This window comes from Lingula anatina, chromosome 7 (genome assembly GCF_051362555.1).
Source record: "Lingula anatina isolate TDL-2025a chromosome 7, LinAna3.0, whole genome shotgun sequence".
In the NCBI taxonomy this organism is placed as follows: Eukaryota; Metazoa; Brachiopoda; class Lingulata; order Lingulida; family Lingulidae; genus Lingula; species Lingula anatina.
Window position 1 is genome coordinate 23,604,182 of NC_141773.1, and position 24,557 is coordinate 23,628,738.

The 24,557-nt window shown below is 36.5% G+C and overlaps 1 protein-coding gene across 5 annotated transcripts; it reads right to left on the bottom strand.

The window, feature by feature from the left end:
* Positions 1–114: 114 nt before the first annotated feature.
* Positions 115–24,433, bottom strand: LOC106181978 (ubiquitin carboxyl-terminal hydrolase 25-like). 5 transcript variants are annotated; one of them, XM_087017321.1, is made up of 25 exons: positions 24,252–24,433; positions 22,885–23,076; positions 22,416–22,533; positions 21,450–21,564; positions 21,011–21,176; positions 20,465–20,545; positions 20,002–20,151; positions 19,800–19,888; positions 19,200–19,288; positions 18,709–18,857; positions 18,408–18,535; positions 11,324–11,419; positions 10,904–11,086; positions 10,186–10,397; positions 9,856–9,926; positions 9,398–9,626; positions 7,246–7,521; positions 6,870–7,012; positions 6,308–6,420; positions 5,844–5,921; positions 5,351–5,435; positions 4,883–4,962; positions 4,296–4,422; positions 3,700–3,886; positions 115–3,276 (listed from the first exon to the last, which is right to left on the bottom strand). In XM_087017321.1, the coding sequence occupies exons 1-25, from the start codon at positions 24,297–24,299 to the stop codon at positions 3,086–3,088; spliced, it is 3,396 nt and encodes a 1,131-aa protein (XP_086873447.1). In that variant the 5' UTR covers positions 24,300–24,433; the 3' UTR covers positions 115–3,085. The 5 variants fall into 5 exon arrangements, with proteins under 5 accessions (XP_086873447.1, XP_086873446.1, XP_086873448.1 ...); XM_087017320.1 differs by having other exon boundaries at positions 21,450–21,567; XM_087017322.1 differs by lacking the exons at positions 22,416–22,533; positions 22,885–23,076; positions 24,252–24,433 and adding an exon at positions 22,186–22,238 and having other exon boundaries at positions 21,450–21,567.
* Between the last annotated feature and the right edge of the window lie 124 nt (positions 24,434–24,557).

Genomic DNA, 24,557 nt, shown 5'->3' on the forward strand with positions numbered 1-24,557 from the left:
GTTTTCCTTTCAAAGTGCAACTAACGCTCGTCTTCAATAAACCATATTTTTGTCTGCAAGAGTACTGGGCCATCTGCCTCCGACACATTTTGAAATTAAAATCAACAAACACACTTTACCATTCACACGAAGTATCATTCAGTGTGAACTTTTATTTCTTTGCCTTAACACATTTTACTTATAATAGTCAATAAGAACCATGGGTATAATATCAGCTTTATAAAATGTACAGGCGCCTCCACTAGAATTCAATGTTGGCGAGAGACGAGTGCTGAAATAGCTGTCCTCCACACACGTAACCCGCCATAATATCGTTACTAAATAAATATAATTCTGAACGGCAACATACCGGCATTTGAACTCACTGAGATTAGGAATTAAGTGAAGATTATTGTCAACAAAGAGTGGACTAGACGTGTTCATGCATTTCAACAGCATTTTACCGGTATATATTGCTTACTGTTCAAGATACAGTGGTGGGAATCCACAGGTAAATAAATAAAATGTAGAATTCTGTTAAGTAAAAATATCTGCACGATTCCATTTCAATTAAGTGATAAGATTTATCGTTCCCACATGTTTAATCAAACTTTACAGAAACTGTATTGGAATCTTGCGCCTACGCGTCTCTCACACCTGCTCACGTGATCAATGGCACCACAGGGCTAGTAAGGCAGCTAGCACGGTCAACATACTGATAAATTGGCGCAAATGTTGAATAAACATGACAGTGAAAACCAAGGTCAGGTTTAGTAAACTGGTCTAAAGTTAAGTCAAAACCTTACTCCACTTCGACCTAAAACAAGTCTGAAGTAGTAAACTTCAATGTTTCACATAAAATGTCTCAGTTATATGAATCATTTTATAAATAGAAAGACAAATAGTTTCTTTATAAGTTAGTTACTCTGGATTCATCCCACGCTGAAATAGACGCAAAAATCCCTATCTTCAACTGAAGACCAATTTTCCGTCTTAAATTCCTTTACAAAACAGTTCCTGCATAAAGCCCTTCACAGCAGCTTTACTGAGTATAAATAGTGTGAAATTTAAAAAATGTACAATTAATAGTTTCCTAAAGTATTCATGCATCTTAGAAATTCTCCTATCCATTAAGAAACTTCCAACCACACTTCCAATATCTTGGTACCACACCTGCTGTACTTACTTATGTTTTAACATTATTTTGGTGTTAAGATTGATGCAGCATTCACCTCTGTACAATACTTTGTGCATTTCTTTTTCAAATTATGAAAAAAAAAATAAAAAATTCTCAGGTTTTGCACAGAAAATCCTCTTCATTGTTCTATAATTACAGTCAAAAGATAACGCTGACCTTACTAATAATCCATCAACTTAAAGAGCACTTGGTATTACAGGAAACCATGCCAACATCCCAAAACTGTCCAAATCTGGTGGTCGTCTTTTGGTCAAATGTGGACAAACGTGATAAAGACTTGAGCCTTCTCAAACTGTATACAACCTTCTCATACAGTCCCAGCTTTCATAACACAAGACAGAGTCTTGAGCCTTCTCAAACTGTATACAACCTTCTCATACAGTCCCAGTTTTCATAACACAAGACAGAGTCTTGAGCCTTCTCAAACTGTATACAACCTTCTCATACAGTCCCAGTTTTCATAACACAAGACAGAGTCTTGAGCCTTCTCAAACTGTATACAACCTTCTCATACAGTCCCAGTTTTCATAACACAAGACAGAGTCTTGAGCCTTTTCAAACTGTATACAACCTTCTCATACAGTCCCAGCTTTCATAACACAAGACAGAGTCTTGAGCCTTCTCAAACTGTATACAACCTTCTCATACAGTCCCAGCTTTCATAACACAAGACAGAGTCTTGAGCCTTCTCAAACTGTATACAACCTTCTCATACAGTCCCAGCTTTCATAACACAAGACAGAGTCTTGAGCCTTCCCAAACTGTATACAACCTTCTCATACAGTCCCAGCTTTCATAACACAAGACAGAGTCTTGAGCCTTCTCAAACTATATACAACCTTCTCATACAGTCCCAGCTTTCATAACACAAGACAGAGTCTTGAGCCTTCTCAAACTATATACAACCTTCTCATACAGTCCCAGCTTTCATAACGCAGGGCCGAGTGGTGAACAAGAAGTGACTGTCCATCTGTACACATCCTAGGTATGAAGTCTTGGTGGGAGCACCACACAAAAAGGACAGAACAACTGACCAAGGTGAACATGGAATTAGAATTACATCTCATAATGGAGCTTAGGTCTGATGTGGAGGTGACTTCGTTTCAGCCTTATCACAATTCCGTCTTCATGTGAACTGAAGTTTGATTGTCAGTGATGTCACTTAAGCTCCAGTATGACAATGGATTATGATTCTATGGGTAACTTAGTTTAAAACAGCTTGAAGAATAAAAACGTTCATTTTAAGGCCAAGTCACTCCTCTTCACGGGTCTCAGTGGGCTAAAGAAGATAAAATATTAATATCTATTTCCATCCTTGAATCAAATCACAGTAAAGACTGCAGCAATTCACAATAAGGGCCTCAATTCAGTTTTTGAAGTGGTAATTGGTAAGCATATAACTGAAGGTAAAGGTCATTTCACGTCAAGGAAGGCGACAACAACGTAGCAGTAGCTAGGCACAGATAACACCCTGTTGGTCATCTTTATATCTCAGTCCCTATATCTCTGTCAACTAGTCTAAGAACTGTCTTTTGGTTTGTCTTTTGTCAAGGTTGTCCTCACAACAGTCATCTGTATCCCCATGGTTTTCAGGGTGTAAACAACACTGCATGGCGGTATCCATGGTCTGCAGGGTACCGGGCAGACTTCTAGATCACTGAGAAGCTATCTTTCCTGGGTCTCTCAGCTGTGGCTATGGAGCAGGTTACAAAGCTGACGGTATGGTAATGACTTAGATAGCTAGTATGCTTCACAACCGCTGGAAAGAACCACTAGGGGGCAGCAGAGGAGGCTGCAAGCTTACATTATCCCACGTTGGACGAGAATGACCCTCAGAGACGTAAGCACCTGCTGAGGTCCAGATCACAGAGGAAGAGAGAGAGAGAAAGCTCTGTTGTCTAGTCAGTATCATTTGCTTTTCTCTGCCATCTCAAGGTAACTGTTCTTCTCAGCCAGATCCATGACTTTTGCATAGCGTTCCAGGAATTCACTGGAGTCCTTGATGTAGTTCAGCTGTGGGAATTTCACGCTTGTCCTCGTCTCTGAGGGTGGGTCAAACAGCTTGGACATCACGTCTTGTAACTTCTCCAATTTGTCACCTGTACCAAGATAAAAATTGTAGAACTGTAAATATTAAAATGAATATATACACACCAGAAGGGTCACATTAAGGGTGGCTGGCTGGAAAGAAACCACCTGACCTACTAGTTTGACTAAGCTGTATTTAAAGTAAACCTGGGATGGGTTAGTTCATTATGTACTATCTAAGAGAGCGAGATCAAGATGTCTAAACACTAGAGGCAAAATCTTCCAGCAAAACTGGCCTCAATGTCAACAGTGCTGGCCAGGAGTGGGTGTGAATGGAGAGATTAGACTGGCTTGCTGTAGTTTATGGTTAAAAATCATAGCCTCAATATCAGCTGAAATAGTAACAAAACTTATCTTCTTGGGACACAATTTTTAGCTCAGAAATATCAGTCATTTACTTAAATTGATTAATACCAAGTTTAAATCTTACTCACCTGACACTTCCTGTGCCAGAATATTGCACCACTTCTCCCTCAGTTCCTCTGCGGCCAGCGTGTCATCCTGGTACGAAGTGTGGAACAGCGAGGGTAGACACGGCAGCACCAGGTTGTTCATGATGATACTAACACCAGAGATGTCCTCATCTGCCTCAAACTGCTGCAGGGCCATGTCATTAAGGTGCTGAAACGAGGAGGGCTACATATGGATACTGGTGTTTTATATGTGGATATTGATTTCTACATATGGATACTGGTGTTTTATATGTGGATATTGATTTCTACATGTGGATACTGGTGTTCTACATGTGGATATTAGTGTTCTACACACTGATACTGATGTTCTACATGTAGATATAAATGCTATACATGTGGATACCTCAGTTCTACATGTGGATATTGATTTCTACATGTGGATACTGGCATTCTACATGTAGATATTAGTGTTCTGATGTTTCACTGATGTTTAAGGGATATGGATGATATATATGTGGATATGGATATTACCCTTGTGGATATACATGTGGATATAAATGTTATATTTATGGATATGGATAAGAGAAGTATGTCTTTCACTAAGTAAGGTATCTCACCAATAAACACTGCCTCTGATAATAGGCCATCAGCTTGTTATCAAAGCCTTTCATCCTGTTGCCGTCCGCTATGAGGGAGCGGTTGGTCAGATATGCATAGTGAAGATATGGCAGCGACTCCTGGTAGCTGAAAACAACATTTATAAAGTCAGATGTGCACAAATAAAGCTTTCTTTTATTTCATAAACATATTAACTGACTGCAAACAATCCCTCTTTGGCTCTGGCTTAACACGAGCAAAAGACAAAGTGAACATTTTGAGGTAAGTCTCTAAAGTTTAACAGCCAAGACAGTTATAGCCCAACAATTAATATCCTGAGATTATAAGTTTCACAAAACAATGTGAAGTAGTGTAATTTGGCAACAACCTTAGGCAACAGCCAAGAAAATTTTGTGTCAAACTCGAAAATAAATTAGTTACACTAATTAAACCTATGCTGCTACTCCCACTAGACTCGAAGAAATATGACTGTTTTTCTTTTAAAGCTTATTTTTCCATCACCTAGTTAATTTCTATTCAGCCTAGTAGTATTGTAAGTGGTGTGACCAGTAAGCTGACAGACAACCAGATTTGTACAGACACTCACCGTTCTTTATGAAATGCTTCTATCCCCAGCACTACACACATGATGACACGGCGGAAATTGCTGAAGTTCTCATGCCATTTCTGAACAGGACAAATAGAATACAATGTAGCTTTACAACCATATTATTCTAGACTATCTACATTAGTTGGTGATCAATCTGTAACATATACAATGTCTGATGAAGTCAGGTTGGCTGTGAACTAAAGTGACCTTTCATGAGGTTCTGGTTGTGTAAAAAAACAATGATCTTTGGACCATGTTATTATTCTTATAACACTAATTACTTAAAGATATCCAAAGTATAATCACTGGTTAAACACTACTATGCTGGTATTGTTAATGGTACAATTCTGGACTAAGCCAGTATGCCTGCTGCCATTTTCTAGATCTTGGGTTCAGCCAAAAAATTTAAGCAAACTGAGAAGAGAACAGTACTTTGATAGTGCTACACCGATTACTAAACGATACCTTGTATTCACTCTTCATTTGTTCACTAGCATCTGATATCATTTCTGATAACTTTCTCTCAGCTGCTCCCTTTATAGCCTTAAATCTGTAACAGAACAGATACCAGCGTAAGTATAAACATATCACGAGGACATCAAAACATTGCTGATTTCATAAACATGTAAAAATGTTTTTTTTTTGTTTTTTTTTTTTGTAAATATCATTTTTTTAAATTTTCATCCTTAAACTAAAAATAAAATGCATCTTCAAAAAAAATTCTTCATTCAAAGATAACATTAAGATCATCAGCTTTTTACACTGACACGACACTTGATAAAACATCAGTTTTTGGTGCAGGAACAGCATCTGGACCCTATCCACCTTGCTGTAGTAAAACTGGCAGAAAATCACAATAAAACTAGGAGAAAATCACAGCATAAGTCCTTAGTGATGTGAATTTTAACCTTAACACAGCCTGCACACCTTGGTGACATGTTATCTACACATGACCTACTTTGCATCCGTGTCTCCTATCCTGGTGAAGGCGATCTGTTCCATCACCACTCTGTGAATGACTGAATGCGTCGGGGCTCTGGGGGAAACAAAAATTATCACTACTAGTGGAAAACCATTTAGAGAGAGGGCAGACCTAAGCCAAGACAGCTCAAATCTCATTATTAATGAATGCATGAACTGATTAATGGATCAGCACTTTCACAAAATCTTATCATATTTAAGTCTGCCCTTTCTGATCCATCCTGAGAATTGATCAAAATCTGCCCATGACTTAACATCTTAGGCTGTTAACTAAGAAAGCAACAAAAATGCATTTGTTTTCATGAAATATAACTTAGTATGCAATACTGCGCAGTGTACCAGTAACACATAGATGGAATTATTAAACTGGGGCTTTGATAAAATCACATGCAGTTTTCTCCCCCCCCCCTCCCCCTTACTCTCTCTCTCTGTATTACTTACTTGCAGGCAATACAATACACCAGCATGTGTGACAATCTACTGTCTTTCTTAGGTAGCATCTCTGGGAGTTTTTGACTCAGTTTCTCAGCCTTGTTAATCTCAAAATTGGCCACCTAGAAATCAGCACAGGAATTAAGCATCAAATGAGTTTTTATCTCAAGAGACAAATTTTCTTGTAAACAATTTCAAAATTGCTGTAAAAACAGAGGATAAAAGAGGCTATACTGCCTCCTGGGTATGTACCACCAGCAGCATCCCACCACTGCTGGGTTCCCAGAGCTATTTGAAGATACATTTTTCTGATGTTCATTCATTTCTCCTACCACCACAATATAACATCTTTCACTGTGACAAAAACTGAGACCAAAATCATTACTTCCCCATGCTGGAAACAATACAACAAAACTTTGAGCAGAGTCCTCTTTATGGTTGAGAATAAAATTTCCCTTAAACTAACACATGCACACTTCTAGGCATTTTTCTTTGTTGACTGTTGTTTTATATACTAAGGTTTACAATGACAACTCTGGAACACCCGAGCTGGGTCATAGTGTCCCCATACCTGTAGCACGTGTCCCTCTGGACGTTTCTGCTCCCACTGTTCCTTGGTCATGGCGCCCAGCACAGCCTCCAGAGTATCCACAGTGGACCTCAGTGCCAGCAGAGCATGCTGGTAAGACTGGGAATTCTGGACAGAACTGGACACTGAAATATAGGTCAAGGTCAAGGTTGGCTCTCTGGTCTAAGAATACAGAGTCAAAAGAAAAGAAAAGAAACAAAGAGTTATCAAATATTTTAAATACATTATGTTGCATAGTGTGCACTTAGTAAAGAATGACTTACAGTACAATCACAATGACCACCAAACCAGAGGAAATACATGTTAAGATTTCACCTCTGATCTAGATATCAGTTCTGGTAAATTACAGGTCACTCACCTGTAGGACTAAGAGGTTTCTTCTCTCCTACAATAGTGACCTCTGAGTCTCCCCCAGCACCAGGAGCAGTTGTGACAGTGGCGGCAGCGGGAGCAGTGGTGACAGTGGCGGCAGCGGCTTGCTGTTGTTTCCTGTCCCAGTCTTCCATCTCCTGACAGAACTTAGTGTTATCCTCACTGATATAGTCCTGTAGATCCTGAGCCAGCTTCTTCACCACATCAGTCTGGGTACTATTACTGATCTGACCTGTCTCCTTGTCTACTAGACTACTGCTATCTGATAACAAGAGGGAGGAGTTACCTTCAACACATGCTTCATTGTTTTACGTATTCTATTCCTGTAGTTCAAAATAAAAGGACTTAAAGAATGGTATTTTAAAAAGTTGCTGTGTTTCAAAATAAAGGAACATAAAATATGATATTCTGAAAAGTATAGTATTTGGTAATGAAGACATTAGGTCAGATTTGGTAACATTCAAAAGTTACTCAAATCAAATCATACCAGACACAAAAGTAATTTCCATCCTACTGATTTCATGACAAATCCAGAGCAGTCTAATGCATTAGTCACTTCTTTCTATTACAACACAGGGGAAATATTCCATTTAAGTTGAGAACTCCATTAACTGTTCAGTCAAGATCAAAGTCGACTGAAGTTTTTGGTCTATAAGTTAAGACCAACTTTCATTCTTTAGTCATGTTAAGAAAGCAGCCCCAGCTTACCCTGTATAAGTTAAGACCAACTTTCATTCTTTAGTCATGTTAAGAAAGCAGCCCCAGCTTACCCCGTATAAGTTAAGACCAACTTTCATTCTTTAGTCATGTTAAGAAAGCAGCCCCAGCTTACCCTGTATAAGTTAAGACCAACTTTCATTCTTTAGTCATGTTAAGAAAGCAGCCCCAGCTTACCCCGTATAAGTTAAGACCAACTTTCATTCCTTAGTCATGTTAAGAAAGCAGCCCCAGCTTACCCTGTATAAGTTAAGACCAACTTTCATTCTTTAGTCATGTTAAGAAAGCAGCCCCAGCTTACCCTGTATAAGTTAAGACCAACTTTCATTCTTTAGTCATGTTAAGAAAGCAGCCCCAGCTTACCCCGTATAAGTTAAGACCAACTTTCATTCTTTAGTCATGTTAAGAAAGCAGCCCCAGCTTACCCTGTATAAGTTAAGACCAACTTTCATTCTTTAGTCATGTTAAGAAAGCAGCCCCAGCTTACCCCGTATAAGTTAAGACCAACTTTCATTCCTTAGTCATGTTAAGAAAGCAGCCCCAGCTTACCCTGTATAAGTTAAGACCAACTTTCATTCTTTAGTCATGTTAAGAAAGCAGCCCCAGCTTACCCTGTATAAGTTAAGACCAACTTTCATTCTTTAGTCATGTTAAGAAAGCAGCCCCAGCTTACCCCGTATAAGTTAAGACCAACTTTCATTCCTTAGTCATGTTAAGAAAGCAGCCCCAGCTTACCCTGTATAAGTTAAGACCAACTTTCATTCTTTAGTCATGTTAAGAAAGCAGCCCCAGCTTACCCCGTATAAGTTAAGACCAACTTTCATTCCTTAGTCATGTTAAGAAAGCAGCCCCAGCTTACCCTGTATAAGTTAAGACCAACTTTCATTCTTTAGTCATGTTAAGAAAGCAGCCCCAGCTTACCCCGTATAAGTTAAGACCAACTTTCATTCCTTAGTCATGTTAAGAAAGCAGCCCCAGCTTAACCTGTATAAGTTAAGACCAACTTTCATTCTTTAGTCATGTTAAGAAGGCTGTCCCCAGCTTACCCTGTATAAGTTAAGACCAACTTTCATTCTTTAGTCATGTTAAGAAGGCTGTCCCCAGCTTACCCTGTATAAGTTAAGACCAACTTTCATTCTTTAGTCATGTTAAGAAAGCAGCCCCAGCTTACCCTGTATAAGTTAAGACCAACTTTCATTCTTTAGTCATGTTAAGAAAGCAGCCCCAGCTTACCCTGTATAAGTTAAGACCAACTTTCATTCTTTAGTCATGTTAAGAAGGCTGTCCCCAGCTTACCCTGTATAAGTTAAGACCAACTTTCATTCTTTAGTCATGTTAAGAAAGCAGCCCCAGCTTACCCTGTATAAGTTAAGACCAACTTTCATTCTTTAGTCATGTTAAGAAGGCTGTCCCCAGCTTACCCTGTATAAGGTCCTCTCTGCTAGTATCCACATACATCAGACAGTATGCACTGGCGTTGTGATAGCCACCAATGCCTTCCTTCTCCAGCTCTTCCCATGATGCCTCAGTCACGGTGATGTCGTTGAATTTTAGCCAGCGTCCATTAGCGTGGTCATACACATAGGCCCAGTAGTGGCCAGAGGCAGCTTGACCCTCGTGAACTAACACCGCATGGAGTCTGTATGGGAACTGTGAGGGAAATAAAAAGAACAGCTAGTTCTATAAACACATACAAACTAAAAATATGTATGGAAAAAACAAAGTAAATTTCCAATTTTTTTCTGAGCTGCATGAGTGTTATAGCCTTGGCATTACTTGATAATTTACTGTCTACACATATATTTATATGAAGCAGGGCATACTTGTGGACAAGAAATCATAAATATCACATTATTTGTAGAATATGAGAGCAGCAAACCTTTTTCATCATGTCATCACTGTACATGTTCCCAACTTCCTCGTCCAGACGACTAATACCATCTTGTAATTCTGGAAGGAAACATCAACACATAGGAAAACTTTTTGTTTTATGTAGCAGTAAATAGCAGTTGTTAATGTGGTAAAACATCCTCCCAGTGCTTGTACCATGTACCCTCATTTAAGGAAATGAAACTAATTCTATTGTCTGAAAACATAGCAGCTGACAGCTATTTTCATCTTTCCTCTTAAACCAAAACACCTCATTTGTTTTCTCTAATTTTGACAACTTAAGTCTCAAGTCCGAGTTAGCTTTATCTCTGTCCCGTACCTTTCACGTCACTTTCCACCTCGGTCCTCCATCTTGTAAGACACGACTGTAGAACGCCCAGCTCCGTACTGGACACTTCCCGCGGGGCAGGCTTTGGCACGACTAGAAGGCGTTTTGCTGGGGAGGAAAGCTTACCATGCGGCGATGCCATGGCAACATCAGGTAATGATGATGACTTCACAAGCGAGGGGGAGGGGGGTTCTAAGTTTGAACTGAAAGAACACACCAGAGAATTAAAACAGTTACCAGAAAATTATCAAGTGTATCTAAAATTATTGTGCTCTGTAACTGATCATTTTAAAAAACTAAGGTTCCATTTTTTTACAGCAAACAGTGATGGACTTGGTCACTAGCAAAACAAGTTAGCAACAACTTCTGATCGACAAATAGCCTGGACTTGTAGAAAAAAAAAATTCCAGGCACCTGTATACAACAGTAACTAGAGATGACTGTTACACCAGTAACTAGAGATGATTGGTGTGTGAGTAAATACATATACTTAAATAAATAGATAGATAATACAAAATACAAATTATTTTTACAACCTGAGAATATAAATAATAAACATACAATCAGTGTAACAAAAATAAATTCATAATTCTTCCAAAGTTGGTTGAGTCAATGTGGCCTTAATATATGTTAGTAAAACGATAACAATTTGCTAAGCATCACAACAGTAACCTCTGGAAGAGAGTGATATAAACCCAGCAAAGCACACCTGTTGTTGAGAGACCTGGGCGATTCCATTTCCACATCTTGTACAACATCACAGACAGGGGGCGCTGCAGGGCCCGCGGGAGATGAGCAGGCAACGTCTGGGTTGGTTTGAGCAAACTCTAGAGCATATTGTAACACGTCTTGCAGGGGAAATCTCTTGGGTCCAGACCCATAGTTTGTGAACCTGAAAATACAATATGCTTAGTAGAGATAGAAATTGAATATTAAACTATACAAACATTAAAGTCAAATAAAATTGCTGAAAACATTTCAAGTACAACTGATGAAGATTTGTGCTACCTTTAAAAAACTTAAAGATCAAGTTTAAATTATAATAATATACTACAAAAGTTAATAATAATAAAATAAACTTAAAATCAAATAATTATTAAAACCTTTATGACTGACACTAGCCACAAACCTGTCTAATCTACTGTGTAAATGCTGTAATTCTTCCCTCAGACTTTTCACTTTCTCTCTCCTCTGTCTTGTCACACTTTTATTGCACTCCATATACCTACAATACAGGAGGACAACAATACTATGAATGTACACTATCTTCACAATGTTTTCACAGCTTTAAGCTTTATTGACATTTAATATCATGAACGGTTATTACTGGAAAGAATTTCATGCAAAATTAATCACTCAATACAATCAAGACCTTTTGTGTTTTTGACTGAGCACAATACACACAAATCGTATCATACTTATTAACAAGGCAGCAAAGCTGTCAAATGTACAGACAAAAAACAGAAAATAAAGATGCAAAAAAGGTCAATTTGTCAATTTTGATGCAATAATAAATAATGCTTATAATAGCACTATCAGTCAACACTGAATTTTAATCATGCACAACAGGTAAAATGGTCAATAACATGAGCGGACCCAGAGATATTCTCTGACAGTATTCCAAAGTATCTATTTTGATCCATCCTCCATTTTGATGGTTTTCCAACAGAAGAAAAAATAGATACCAGGCAATATAAACTTAATAACCTGACTGTCTTCCAGAAGTCCCAGAAGATGGTCTCAATTTACCCTTTCAATAAGATTACAGTTTCAGGACCATGAGAGTTCAAATTCACATGATGAAAGTCTCAATATTTGAAAAATGATGACAGTGCATAAAATAATATTACATAAGTAACATAATGTTTAAAGACATAAAAAACAATACAACTGCTTATGTGGAAATACAGAAATGTCAGAGTCTCAGGCGGATGAGAGTTAAAAGTCACAAATGCAAGTGTTTGAGAAAAAATTATAAAGGAAAACATAACAAAACTAGAAAAGCACTCCGAGAGTGCAGACCTCTGCCAAGGTAGCAATTGTTATTATTGATTTTTGTCCTCTTTGGCCCACTTCTGACAGTTCCTGAAAATTTCAGCAAAATCGGTCCATAACTTTTTGAGTTATGTTGATGACAAACAGGGGTGAAAATATAACCTCCTTAGCAGAGGTAAATATAATTCCAATGAAGCTGCTATTCAAACTTTTAATCTTTCAGTTTGATATATATATATATTAAAAACTTATTTGCAATATTAAACAAAATTTACCTGCATAATTATCACTGCTTCCTTATTATTAATCTAGCAGAGAGCTTAACCTATGGGAGTTTACAGGGAAATATCAACAAGTGTGCTTTATGTAATCTCAAATCACAAGTGTGCTTTATGTAGCCTATCAATTAGGCAAATTACTTTATAACTGAAATTAGCAAAATGATACCCAAGGGAAATTTATAGACTGACCCTCTCAAAGGTCTTTCAGACCCATAAGTCACAACTTAAGAAGAGCACAAAACAATAAGGCACAAAATAGGAGACTACCACTTCTGATGCAATAAAACATTATGTTTAACTGCACAGTCAACATCAAATTTTAATTTTGCACAACAGGTAACACCGACGAAAGTAAAAGCATAAGGCTTCAGGCCCATCAGAGTTCAAGTTTATACTTAGAAAGTGCCAGAATGAGAAAAATGAAATTTCACACAAAATTGCATTAAATTCAATAATAAATGATAACCCAATTGACCTGGCTTTCTAATTTGAACTGCATGCCAATCCTAAAAATCATACTCTTAAGTTAAATATAATAATAAATAACACAGTTTTCTTTTCATAATGTTTGCAGTAGCAGTGCAAAAAGATTATTGTCAATTTTGATGTAACATTACATAATAAATTATAGAATAATTATCACCAATTTTTGATTATTGACTATAAATAGCATGAACATGTAGAAAATTTGATTACCATCCGGCTTCATGTCCATGGGAGCTCCGAGTCCCACAATGAATATGCCAAAAAGATAATGAATATTTCACTAAAATGTATAACTTCCAGAAAAAGAAGCCCATTAGACTGCTTTTCCAACTCGGGCTGCATTTTAGTCCTGTGTTTCTTTTTTGAAAGTTTGACAATCATAAGTAACACAGTTTTCCCATCATGGTCATCATGGCAGATGTGGATGATTGAATCTGACAAACTGCAATGATATGAGTTTATTTCCGTTTTGGACACTTGATTACACAATACATGATAACAAGTTTACCATCATTTTTACATAATCAACTAACAATGTTGTAAAGATGCAGGAAATATCAAACAAACACTTTTATGTATCTTATTAGTTCAATAATGAGACTGTTTACATGCCTAAGAATTGAATCTGAGGAAATTTGAAAAAACAGTACAACTTCTAAAATAATGGCCCGATAACGCTGATTTTCGAACTCAACCTGCATTTTTGTAAGATTGACGACTCCTGTGAGTATAATGACAATTGGCTAAGCTGTTTTTCTTATATTGTGTTATTAATGTTGCATATATGTTGAAAAAAGTGAAAGAACAGCATAAAAAATTAAAAGAAAATGTAAAATAAAACATAACAAAAAATACCAATAAAGCTGCTATTCAAACTTTTAATCTAGCTGTACAATTACTAACATGATATGAATAACCCTATTGAGTTTGAGAATAATAAGGCACTGTTATTCATCTTTAGCATTAATGTAAGCGTTACACAAAATTTTTTTTGTAAACTTATTTTCCATATTAAATAACATTTACCTGCATAATAATCATCGATTCCTAATTATGTGACACAGTTAAGAAAGCTAAACCGATGGGACTTTACAATGAAATCTCAATGTGTGTTTATGTAATCTCATTTAATGCCCACTTGAAAATTAATTAAGCAAATTATTTTATAACCCTGAAATAACTTGAAAATCAATTAAGCAAATTATTTTATAACCCTGAATTAACTGCCTACTATCCATATACATTTATTGCACCAAATAGCACTGTACTGCATTGCTTTCAAAACAGAAAACAATTACGATGGTTTTCCAACACAAGCTGCACTTCAGTCTTTTCAGTAAGGTTGATTATCATAAGTAACATGGTTTTCCCTTAATCGCTATCCTGGCAGCAGTGTCCAAAATAGGGTTTTCTTTAACTTTCATGCAATATAACATAATACTTAACAACATAATGACCATCAATTTTTTTATAAAAAAATAAAAGTATCATGGATATTCAGAAAATGTGATATGGAAAGGTCTCCAAGGACATGGAAGTTAGGGTCACACTTTCAAAATGCCAAAATGTTAACAAGAGATAACTGTACTGAAATGATTTTCTTTCCATTTTCAACACCTTTTTTACATAAAACCATAATCAATTAACTGTCATTTTTTAATGATCAACTAGGAAAATTGTTGACATAGGAAAAGTACCAATAGAACAATTTATAATGTCCAATTAGCTCCATTTGGAGATTCTGAACATAGTGAATGATTGAATCTGACGAACTGCAATGATGAGTTCCTTTCCATTTTTGATACTTTATTACACAATGCACGATAATAGGTTTACCGTCATTCTTATATAATCAACTAACAATATTGTTAAGAAGCAGAAAATGTTAAAACAACACTTTTACATATCCAATTAGTTCCGTAATGAGACTGTTAACATGCTTAAGAATTAAATCTGAAGAAAAACCACTTATATACAAAAAGGCTAATAACTTCATCAAAACTTAACTGATCAAGCTTATTTTCAAACTTGATCTGTATACTGGTCAGATTGATCACTCCTGTGAGTTGCAAGACAAAAGGCTGATTGGTTTTCCTTAAAATGCGTTATCAGTGTTGCATGTATGCTGAATAAAGGGAAAAAAACAGCATTACTTTTGTAAAAATAGTCCAATTATGCCAATTTTCAAACTTGACCTGCGTATTATAAATATTCACCAGTTCTGTAAATTTCAATCCAAAAGGAAAAACATTTTTACACTTATCATGTTATCGGTGTTATAAAAGTGCTGAAAAAATTGAAAAAAAAAAAAAAAAAAAAAAAAAAAAAAAACAGAATAACTTTTAAAAATTGCCCGATCTTGTCTTGCTGATTTTCAAACTTGACCTGCGTATTATAAATATTCATTAGTTCTGTAAGTTTCAAGCCAAATGAAAAAAGTTTTCCACTTATTGTGTTATCAGTGCTGCATATATGCTGAAAAAAATGAAAAAACAGCATAAATTCCCTAACAATAATCGAATCATGCTGATTTTCAAACTTGACATGCGTATTATGAATATTTATCAGTTCTGCAAGTTTCAAGCCAAAAGGTAAATTGGTTTTCCACTTATCGTGTTATCGGTGCTGCATATATGCTGAAAAAAGTGAAACAAGGCAGCAAAGCTGTCAAATGTACAGACAAAGAACAGAAAATAAAGATGCAAATAAGTGAAAAATTAAATTTTCACAAAAAACTGTTAAATTGCCACAAAAATTTACCAAACAGACTGCGTTGCCTATTGAAGCTGTATGTTAGACCCATGTTTCTTTCCTGTAAGTTTGAGAACAGTAGGTGACATGATTTCCCTTAAATGGTCATCATAGGAGCAGTGCCCAAAATAGGGGTTTCTTCAAATTTTGATGCAACATTACATAATGTTTAACAGCATAATGACAATCAAATGTTATTAATAAAATATTAGTAACATGGACATTCAGAAAATGTGACAAGCAAAAGTCTTCAAGATCATGGAACTTTAAAGTCACACCTTGAAAATGCCAATATGTGAAAAATTAAATTTTCACAAAAAACTGTTTAACTGCAAAAAAAAAAAAAAAAAAAAAAAAAAAAAAGACTGCATTGCCTACTGAAGCTGTATTTTAGTCCCATGTTTCTATCCTGTAAGTTTGAAAACAGTAAGTGACATGATTTTCCTTAAATGGTCATCATGGAAGCAGTGCCCAAAATGGGGGTTTCTTCAAATTTTGATGCAATATTACATACTGTTTAACAGCTTAATGACCATCAATTTTTAATTATAAAATATTTGTATCACAGATATTCAGAAAATGTGACTAGCAAAGGTCTTCAGGCCCATGGAACTTCAAAGTCACGCCTTGATAATGCCAAAATGTAAAAAAGACAGCACTGTTCTGAAATGGGTTTATTTCCATTTTTAACACTTTTTTAACATAAAACAAAATAAACATTTTACTGCCATTTTTATATGTCCAACTAAGAATATTGATGAGATGGGAAAAGTATCAATAGAACAGTGTTAAATGTCCAATTTCCTCCATTCTGAGATTCTGAACATAGTGGATGATTGAATCTGACAAACTGCAATGATATGAGTTTATTTCCATTTTTGACACTTTATTACACAATACATGATAACAAGTTTACCATGTTTTTTACATAATCAACTAAAAATGTTGTAAAGATGCAGGAAATATCAAACAAACACTTTTAGGCATCTTATTAGTTAAATAATGAGACTGTTAACATGCCTAATAATTGAATCTGAGGAAATGTGAAAAAACAGTATAACTTCTTAAGTAATGGCCCGATTATGCTTATTTTCGAACTCAACCTGCGTTTTAGTAAGATTGACCACTCCTGTGAGTATAATTACAATTGGCCAATCCGTTTTTCTTATATTGTGTTATCAGTGTTGCATTTATATTGAAAATAGTGAAAAAACAGCATAAATTACCTAAAAGTGACCCGATCATGCTGATTTTCGAACTTGACCTGTGTATTATGAATATTCATCAGTTCTGTAAGTTTCAAGTCAAAAGGTAAAATGGTTTTCCACTTATCGTGTTATCGGTGCTGCATATATGCTGAAAAAAGTGAAAAAACAGCATAAATTCCCTAAAAGTGACCCGATCATGCTGATTTTCGAACTTGACCTGCGTATTATGAATATTCATCAGTTCTGTAAGTTTCAAGTCAAAAGGTAAAATGGTTTTCCACTTATCGTGTTATCGGTGCTGCATACATGCTGAAAAAAGTGAAAAAACAGCATAAATTCCCTAAAAGTGACCCGATCATGCTGATTTTCGAACTTGACCTGCGTATTATGAATATTCATCAGTTCTGTAAGTTTCAAGTCAAAAGGTAAAATGGTTTTCCACTTATCGTGTTATCGGTGCTGCATATATGCTGAAAAAAGTGAAAAAACAGCATAAATTCCCTAAACGTGACCCGATCATGCTGATTTTCGAACTTGACCTGCGTATTATGAATATTCATCAGTTCTGCAAGTTTCAAGTCAAAAGGTAAAATGGTTTTCCACTTATCGTGTTATCGGTAAAAGTGCACGGCGACGGCGACGGCGACGACGGCGACGACGGCGACGGCGACGACAGACGCAGATGATGGCTATATGTACAGACACATCTGTGTCTGTACATAAAAACAGCAAAAATTCCCTAAAAGTGACCCGATCATGCTGATTTTTGAACTTGACCTGCGTATTATGAATATTCATCAGTTCTGTAAGTTTCAAGTCAAAACGTAAAATGGTTTTCCACTTATCGTGTTATCGGTGCTGCATATATGCTGAAAAAAGTGAAAAAACAGCATAAATTACCTAAAAGTGACCCGATCATGCTGATTTTCGAACTTGACCTGCGTATTAAGAATTTTCATCAGTTCTGTAAGTTTCAAGCCAAAAGGTAAAATGGTTTTCCACTTACTGTGTTATCGGTGCTGCATATATGCTGAAAAAGTGAAAAAACAGCATAAATTCCCTAAAAATGGCCCAATCATGCTGATTTTCGAACTTGACCTGCATATTATGAAAATTCATCAGTTCTGTAAGTTTCAAGTCAAAAGGTACAATGGTTTTCCACTTATCGTGTTATCGGTGCTGCATATATGTTGAAAAAAGTGAAAAAACAGCATAAATTCCCTAAGAGTGACCCGATCATGCTGATTTTCGAACTTGACCTGCGTATTATGAATATTCATCAGTTCTGCAAGTTTCAAATCAAAAGGCAAAATGGTTTTCCACTTATCGTGTTATCGGTAAAAGTGCACGGCGACGGCGACGGCGACGACAGCGACGACGGCGACGGCGACGACAGACGCAGATGATGGCTATATGTACAGACACATCTGTGTCTGTACATAAAAAGACATCAAGAGCATTCTATTCAGCAAATCCATGCTGCCAGACTCACCTGTCCATATAGATTGTCATAGGAAATTTTAATTTGTTGTGTATTTTTTCTGGCCTCCCCAGTGTTTGATTAAATTGAAATCTTGACAGCTCAAAGGTCAAGAAAGGAGGAAGTCTTGTAAACCATTGCTGAAAACACAACAACACAATGAAAATAGTTAGAATCAGTTTTTATAAAATGTCAGTGCAAATTTTCAAGATTTAAAGTGTACAGTAAGCAGATATACCACTTTTATGAGAAATAAATAAATAAATAAATAAATAAATAAATAAAGCACCTGACTTATTTTAAGATAGTTTACCTCCTGGCCAGATTTAGATGAGGACTCCCCAGTGACAGTCTCAATCTCTCCCTGTGCTGTGGCATTCTCAAGACTCTCATGGATGTCATGGAAACCGTTCACTTGGAGAGGAAACTGACCAAATGTCTCCTGTCTGCAGAAAGCTTTGCCTGGAAATAAACCACAGTTATGTGGATTGATACACAAATTATGTTGTTTTATATACAAATTATGTGAATTAATATACAAATTATGTTGATAAATATCAAAACTAATGGCACCCTGACATGTGCTTGCTGAACAAGGTGAAATAAAAACAAGGTCACTTGGAAACTTGGAATATGCAGGCTCCATTATATATATTTACTCATTAAAAAAAAAAAAAAACTTTTGTCTGTGACTATTTCAATTAAAAATTTTCACCCACCGAAGGAATATTGGAAAACCAGATAATTCATATGAAAATATCCTCTTAAATGTTACAATAATAGACCTTAAACCATGCTCACTACCTTCATGGAATCCATCTGTGGTGACCTGGCCATAGAATAAATCTATCATGGGGTTTTTGGCACTACTAAGAGATTCTTCACTACTAGTTCTGAAATAAGAAAATCATAAGATTTTAACATCTCTAAACATCACCTCAGCATTAATACACACAATAACTCTGATAAATCAGTGATTTCTAAACCTGGAATTCTATATCAGAACTTCATCTGACTGTTCAACTTAGTTTTTTTTTTTCATTGCAGGTGTTATATTAAAATAAACAATCCTCATATCAGGAAAAAATATTCTGGTGTATGTCTGGCAGAAAAAAAGATTTCTAGCATGTAATTGCCACGTACAAAGATTTCTAACACATATGGCATGAGCTGAGTAACAAGTTCAGTAAGAACAAACATGCATTAGCTGTCAGTCCTACCAGTCACTGCTAATAATATGTTCAAGGCCAGATAAAACAGTGAGTGAGTATGAAAGCTAACATTTTGATTTTACAGTCAGTCTTATAAAAAGTCATTAGTGTTTTCCTAACTACTGGTCCAAATTATCACTGTATTTATAAAAATTTTCAGCATGTCTGGTTAGAGGCAGTCCCATATCCTTACCCTTGTGTAGGTGATGTAGGTCTGGAGTCATGACATGTGAAAGCTTCCTCCAGCCATTCTAGTAACTTGTGCTGAAACTCACTCACATCCTAGAATATATACAAGTTCTATTATTGAACTGATGGAAACATTTTAATTAATTAATTAATTAATTAATTTTTTAATTTATTTATGTATTATTTTTGCAACATGATAAAAGTACCTGTTGACTGTCACTGGTACCGCTAGGAGAAGTGAAGGCTTCCTTTAAGATATCCACAGCCTTAGAAGGGTCAACATACTTCCTCTGAGACCCGATCATCAGCGCAAACAGACGCCGCAGCTCATGCATGAAACGCAGGTTACGCTTTTCCTGGGAAAATAGACAGAATTGCTGTTAATCTTTAATACTGGACACAATACCCTGTAGTAAAATGCTAATATTAACCACAAGTCTATGTAACTGAACTTGTTAATGATGTCTTACTGGTTCACTGAAGACCTATAACCTAAGTCAACCGCTATCTGTGTGTAAATTGTTATTGAAGTTTTAGTACATTAGTTAAAGTAAGTACTGTTTTGTCACAGTCCTGGTATAAATGTACTTAAATCAAAATAAGTCAACCAATCAATATAAAAATAAAGTAATGGAATCGAGCCTATAAAAACCAGTGTGCTATGTCTACCTGTAGCGTTCCCTGTGGTGTCTCTGCTGGAGAGACAAAATTCAGCACCAAGTGGCGGAAGATAGGAAGATGAAACAATGACTGAAAACAAAGCATTGATTATTACAACTGACAACTTTAACTGCACTCAGCATCTAGAAACCAACTTCAGAAAAGGACTTCATTGAAAACGAATAAAACTAATTAAATATTATGTTCTATTTGAATTTCTCTGACACAAATATTATTTTGGCATTGTCATTAGTTACATTAAATATCTATGACATTTGCACTCTCCCTTAGACTTCATAGAGAGAAGGTTGAAAGTCATACATTGCTATGGCAACCAGAATTAACCCCACAGAAGCATTGCGTGCTAATCTGGAATATTTATTCTTCAGGGTTGCAATTATAAAATACAATAATCCTAAAACAACAACTCAACCAGGAAGAAAGAAATGATTGAGCCGATTTAGGGACTGGCAAGAATGTGGATCACTTTCTGGTTAAGGAAAAAAAGAATTTGACTGAATCCATCTTGTAAAACAGTTCTTGCAGTGGTTTTACCTGTATGACTGCACTAAACCAACACGTGTTGCCCACATTTTTGAGCCCCACTGGCCACGCCTCCTTCCTTCTCCTCTCATATGGATTGAGGGGGTCAACAAACCAAATGTCGCCTCTTTTCCTTTTGGTGCCAGCTTTACTCTCTGCCAGACTCGCCTCAAGGATTCTGTATGGAAACAATTGAAGTATATCATCAAGATCAACAATAGTGTTATTTTATTATATATTTATTTTCATCAACTTATGTCAAAACAGTTTCTGAGAAAAAATTACACATATCTGTCAATAATGTAAACTATCTCATATAAACTGATACTTTTGTTTCATCACGGCACATGTTCAAGGCCTATTTTCACCATGAAAATCTTAATTACAAAAGTAACACAACTTGTCAATTGGGCAGAGGAGGGATAGGCTACTATCCAGATTCCAGACTCGCCTACTAATATCTTGCTCCTCTCGCGAGATTTGTCCTCCCAGAATTCCCTGGTTGTCCTGCAGGCTGGCAGCGATGGCTTTCTGGAGCTGATCTTCATCATTGGTCAGGTCAACCACTACTGCAACAAAACCAAACTTGGAGATAAAAGGAGCAGCATTCTAAGACTTATTTAAATCTTACTACTTTTTACAACACAGCAACACTGCTGCAGTGTAATGGATTCCTGGTGGTGTATATTTTTGAACATCTAATGGTTAAATAAATCTTTATCTTATCTCATCATCTCAGGCTGCCCAAACCATGCAAAACTTAGTTAGTAAAACCTGATGATTTTTCAATGACTTTTTGAATGGCAATACTCTTACTATTCTGGCATAAACTAACTGTCTTGCAATTATCTTTATGGTAGTAGCATATTGCAATCAATCTCCATAAATAAGCACACTTTGGGCTTAAAATGGCATTTTGGTGTTCCTTATCACATACTGTTCACAACAGTTTGAAAACTTCTGTTTCTATGATCATGAGGTCTCTCACAAATCAAAATGAAGCCTCAAAACTGCAATGCATATATATTGTGTAATTTTTCTTGTTTATGCTATCTATCAGTTATTTACTCCACTGGACTCCACCGGACTACCTACATGCACTGTCACTCTTAGACTTGCATGTATTCACAGGGATACCTACATGCACTGTCACTCTTAGACTTGTGTGTATTCACAGGGATACCTACATGCACTGTCACTCTTAGACTTGCGTGTATTCACAGGGATACCTACATGCACTGTCACTCTTAGACTTGAGTGTGTTCACAGGGATACCTACATGCACTGTCACTCTTAGACTTGTGTGTATTCACAGGGATACCTACATGCACTGTCACTCTTAGACTTGTGTGTATTCACAGGGATACCTACATGCACTGTCACTCTTAGACTTGTGTGTGTTCACAGGGATACCTACATGCACTGTCACTCTTAGATTTGCGTGTGTTCACAGGGACATCTGTGGCATCCGTGGGCTGGGTGATAATCTTGGTTGTCGTCTGCTCCGTGTCCTTCTCTGGTTTCTCTACAGGCTCCTGAAATGACACTTCTCCTTCAGTACAACAGTATGTAGCTGCTGAAATAACTCTTTTCCTTCAGCAGTGTTTATGAAGTCAGGGGAGATTGGTCTTGACCAAGTAGCTTTGATGCACAGAAAAATTGCTATAATAATTTATAAGTTGCTTAAGTCAAAATAAAACTACAGCAAAGAATGTATCCCAATTAATTTTTTTTTTCTCAATGAAATGCCTCACAGGGGAGGTCAAACAATGGTTGGCGAACCAGCGAACCAGTCTGTCACAGATAAAAAAGTTACAATTGTCTTGTTCACGGGGATTATTATGTGGATTATTATGGATTATCCTCATCCTGTCCACTATACGTACCGGTTTCTGCTGTGTGGGTTTGATGGTCGCCACTTCCGAGACGAGCAGAGAGACCACCTCAGACAAGTCATACTTCCCCTGCTCTGTACAGCAAGCTGATATAGCCTGGCTGATCACCTTGACATCCTCAATACCCGTCACCTCCTTTATCTGCTCTAACACATTGGGTTCTATACGTACTGGACGCTCTGGCTGTAAAGGACATAATAGACAATACTGAGATAGCAGCAGGTCAAATGACAACATGTAAAACAACACAGCATTATCATCATAAAATCATAAACATACTCTCGTGGTGGGGGGAATGGCCACAACAAACTGACTTCTTCTTGTGAGAAATTCCTTAGAAATTGTTTCTCCACCCAGAAACAAACTCTCGTATAATCACATTGCTCATGGGACTGACACTGAAACTCTGTTCTGCTTAGAAGGTTGTTTTCTGGCTGGAAAAATATTAAGTCATTACATAGTAATTGACCCATGCTAGAGGGATGGGAGTGAAGGACTAGACTAGTTTACATTTTTCTGCTATGAAAATTGAGTCCATTCATTTATAACTAGGTCCAATCAAGCAATATCAGATTATTAAGCACCCACTTCATTTCACTCCCAGTGTTGTAAACATAGTTCATATCCTCCTCAAGGTCAACTTGGGTCAAGTAGGCATCATCTACAGTAATAGCTCTATGACAGGTGCCTTGACTGGTTATATAATATATAACTTTAAATTCTTTGCATGTATAGGAAGATTGGGTATCAACTTCACTGTACACAGTAATAACTGATACAGTTTGTTCTTCAATGGATAAAAATTTCCTAAATAATCTGTACAAATTAAACCACCTTCATGCAAAATGGGTGCAAATAGAAAGTGGACAACAAACACTGCAAGATCTTCTCTTTTTCATGTTTGCAGTAAAATTGAAAATCATCACTTGAACACCATTTTTGCACTTCAGCAGCAAAAATCTTAGTCTGCAAGGAGAGAGGCTCTGTCACTAGCTGCAGTATTGAAAGTGCAAGCTGAAGTTGAGGTGCAAGATATAACTAAGGGGGTAGGGTCAGTTTGCTGATATACAGCACATAACATGCTATTGATTTCTTATATTAAATGTTACTATCTGCAGGTAACATCATAACAAATCGTACAACTTCTTTTATGTATAAATTAGTCAAACCTGGACAGTGTATATAAGGGGATTTCCGACACCAATGCGTAATACTGAACGCGTTGGGTGCCCAGCGTCTGAGACAGCGCCGCGTTTTATCGATATGAGGAAGCATACAGCTTATGATTTAGTATACATTCGCTCTAATGCTTAGTCATTTTGACATGAAGTTGCTGAGTTATAAAGAGGACGACTTACCTGGTTCTTATTATAAGATTGCGGTAGCAATGACTGCTCTACAGTCATGTTGGAGTTGTAAACATGGCGCTTACGGAAGAGCAAAACTGCTCCCTCACAATATCAATCACTTCAGAGAGAACTTTATGAAAGTCATCGATTTTTTGTTTAAAACTGCCCAAATGTAAACAAAATATTAAATAAAACCCAACAGAGGAGACGTCTTAACAATTCATCCTTTTTTTCGTACATTTTATTTCATCAAATATAGACATTTGAAGGTGAATGTCCAATTGATCGAAGAGCCGAAGGATTCCACTCATCATC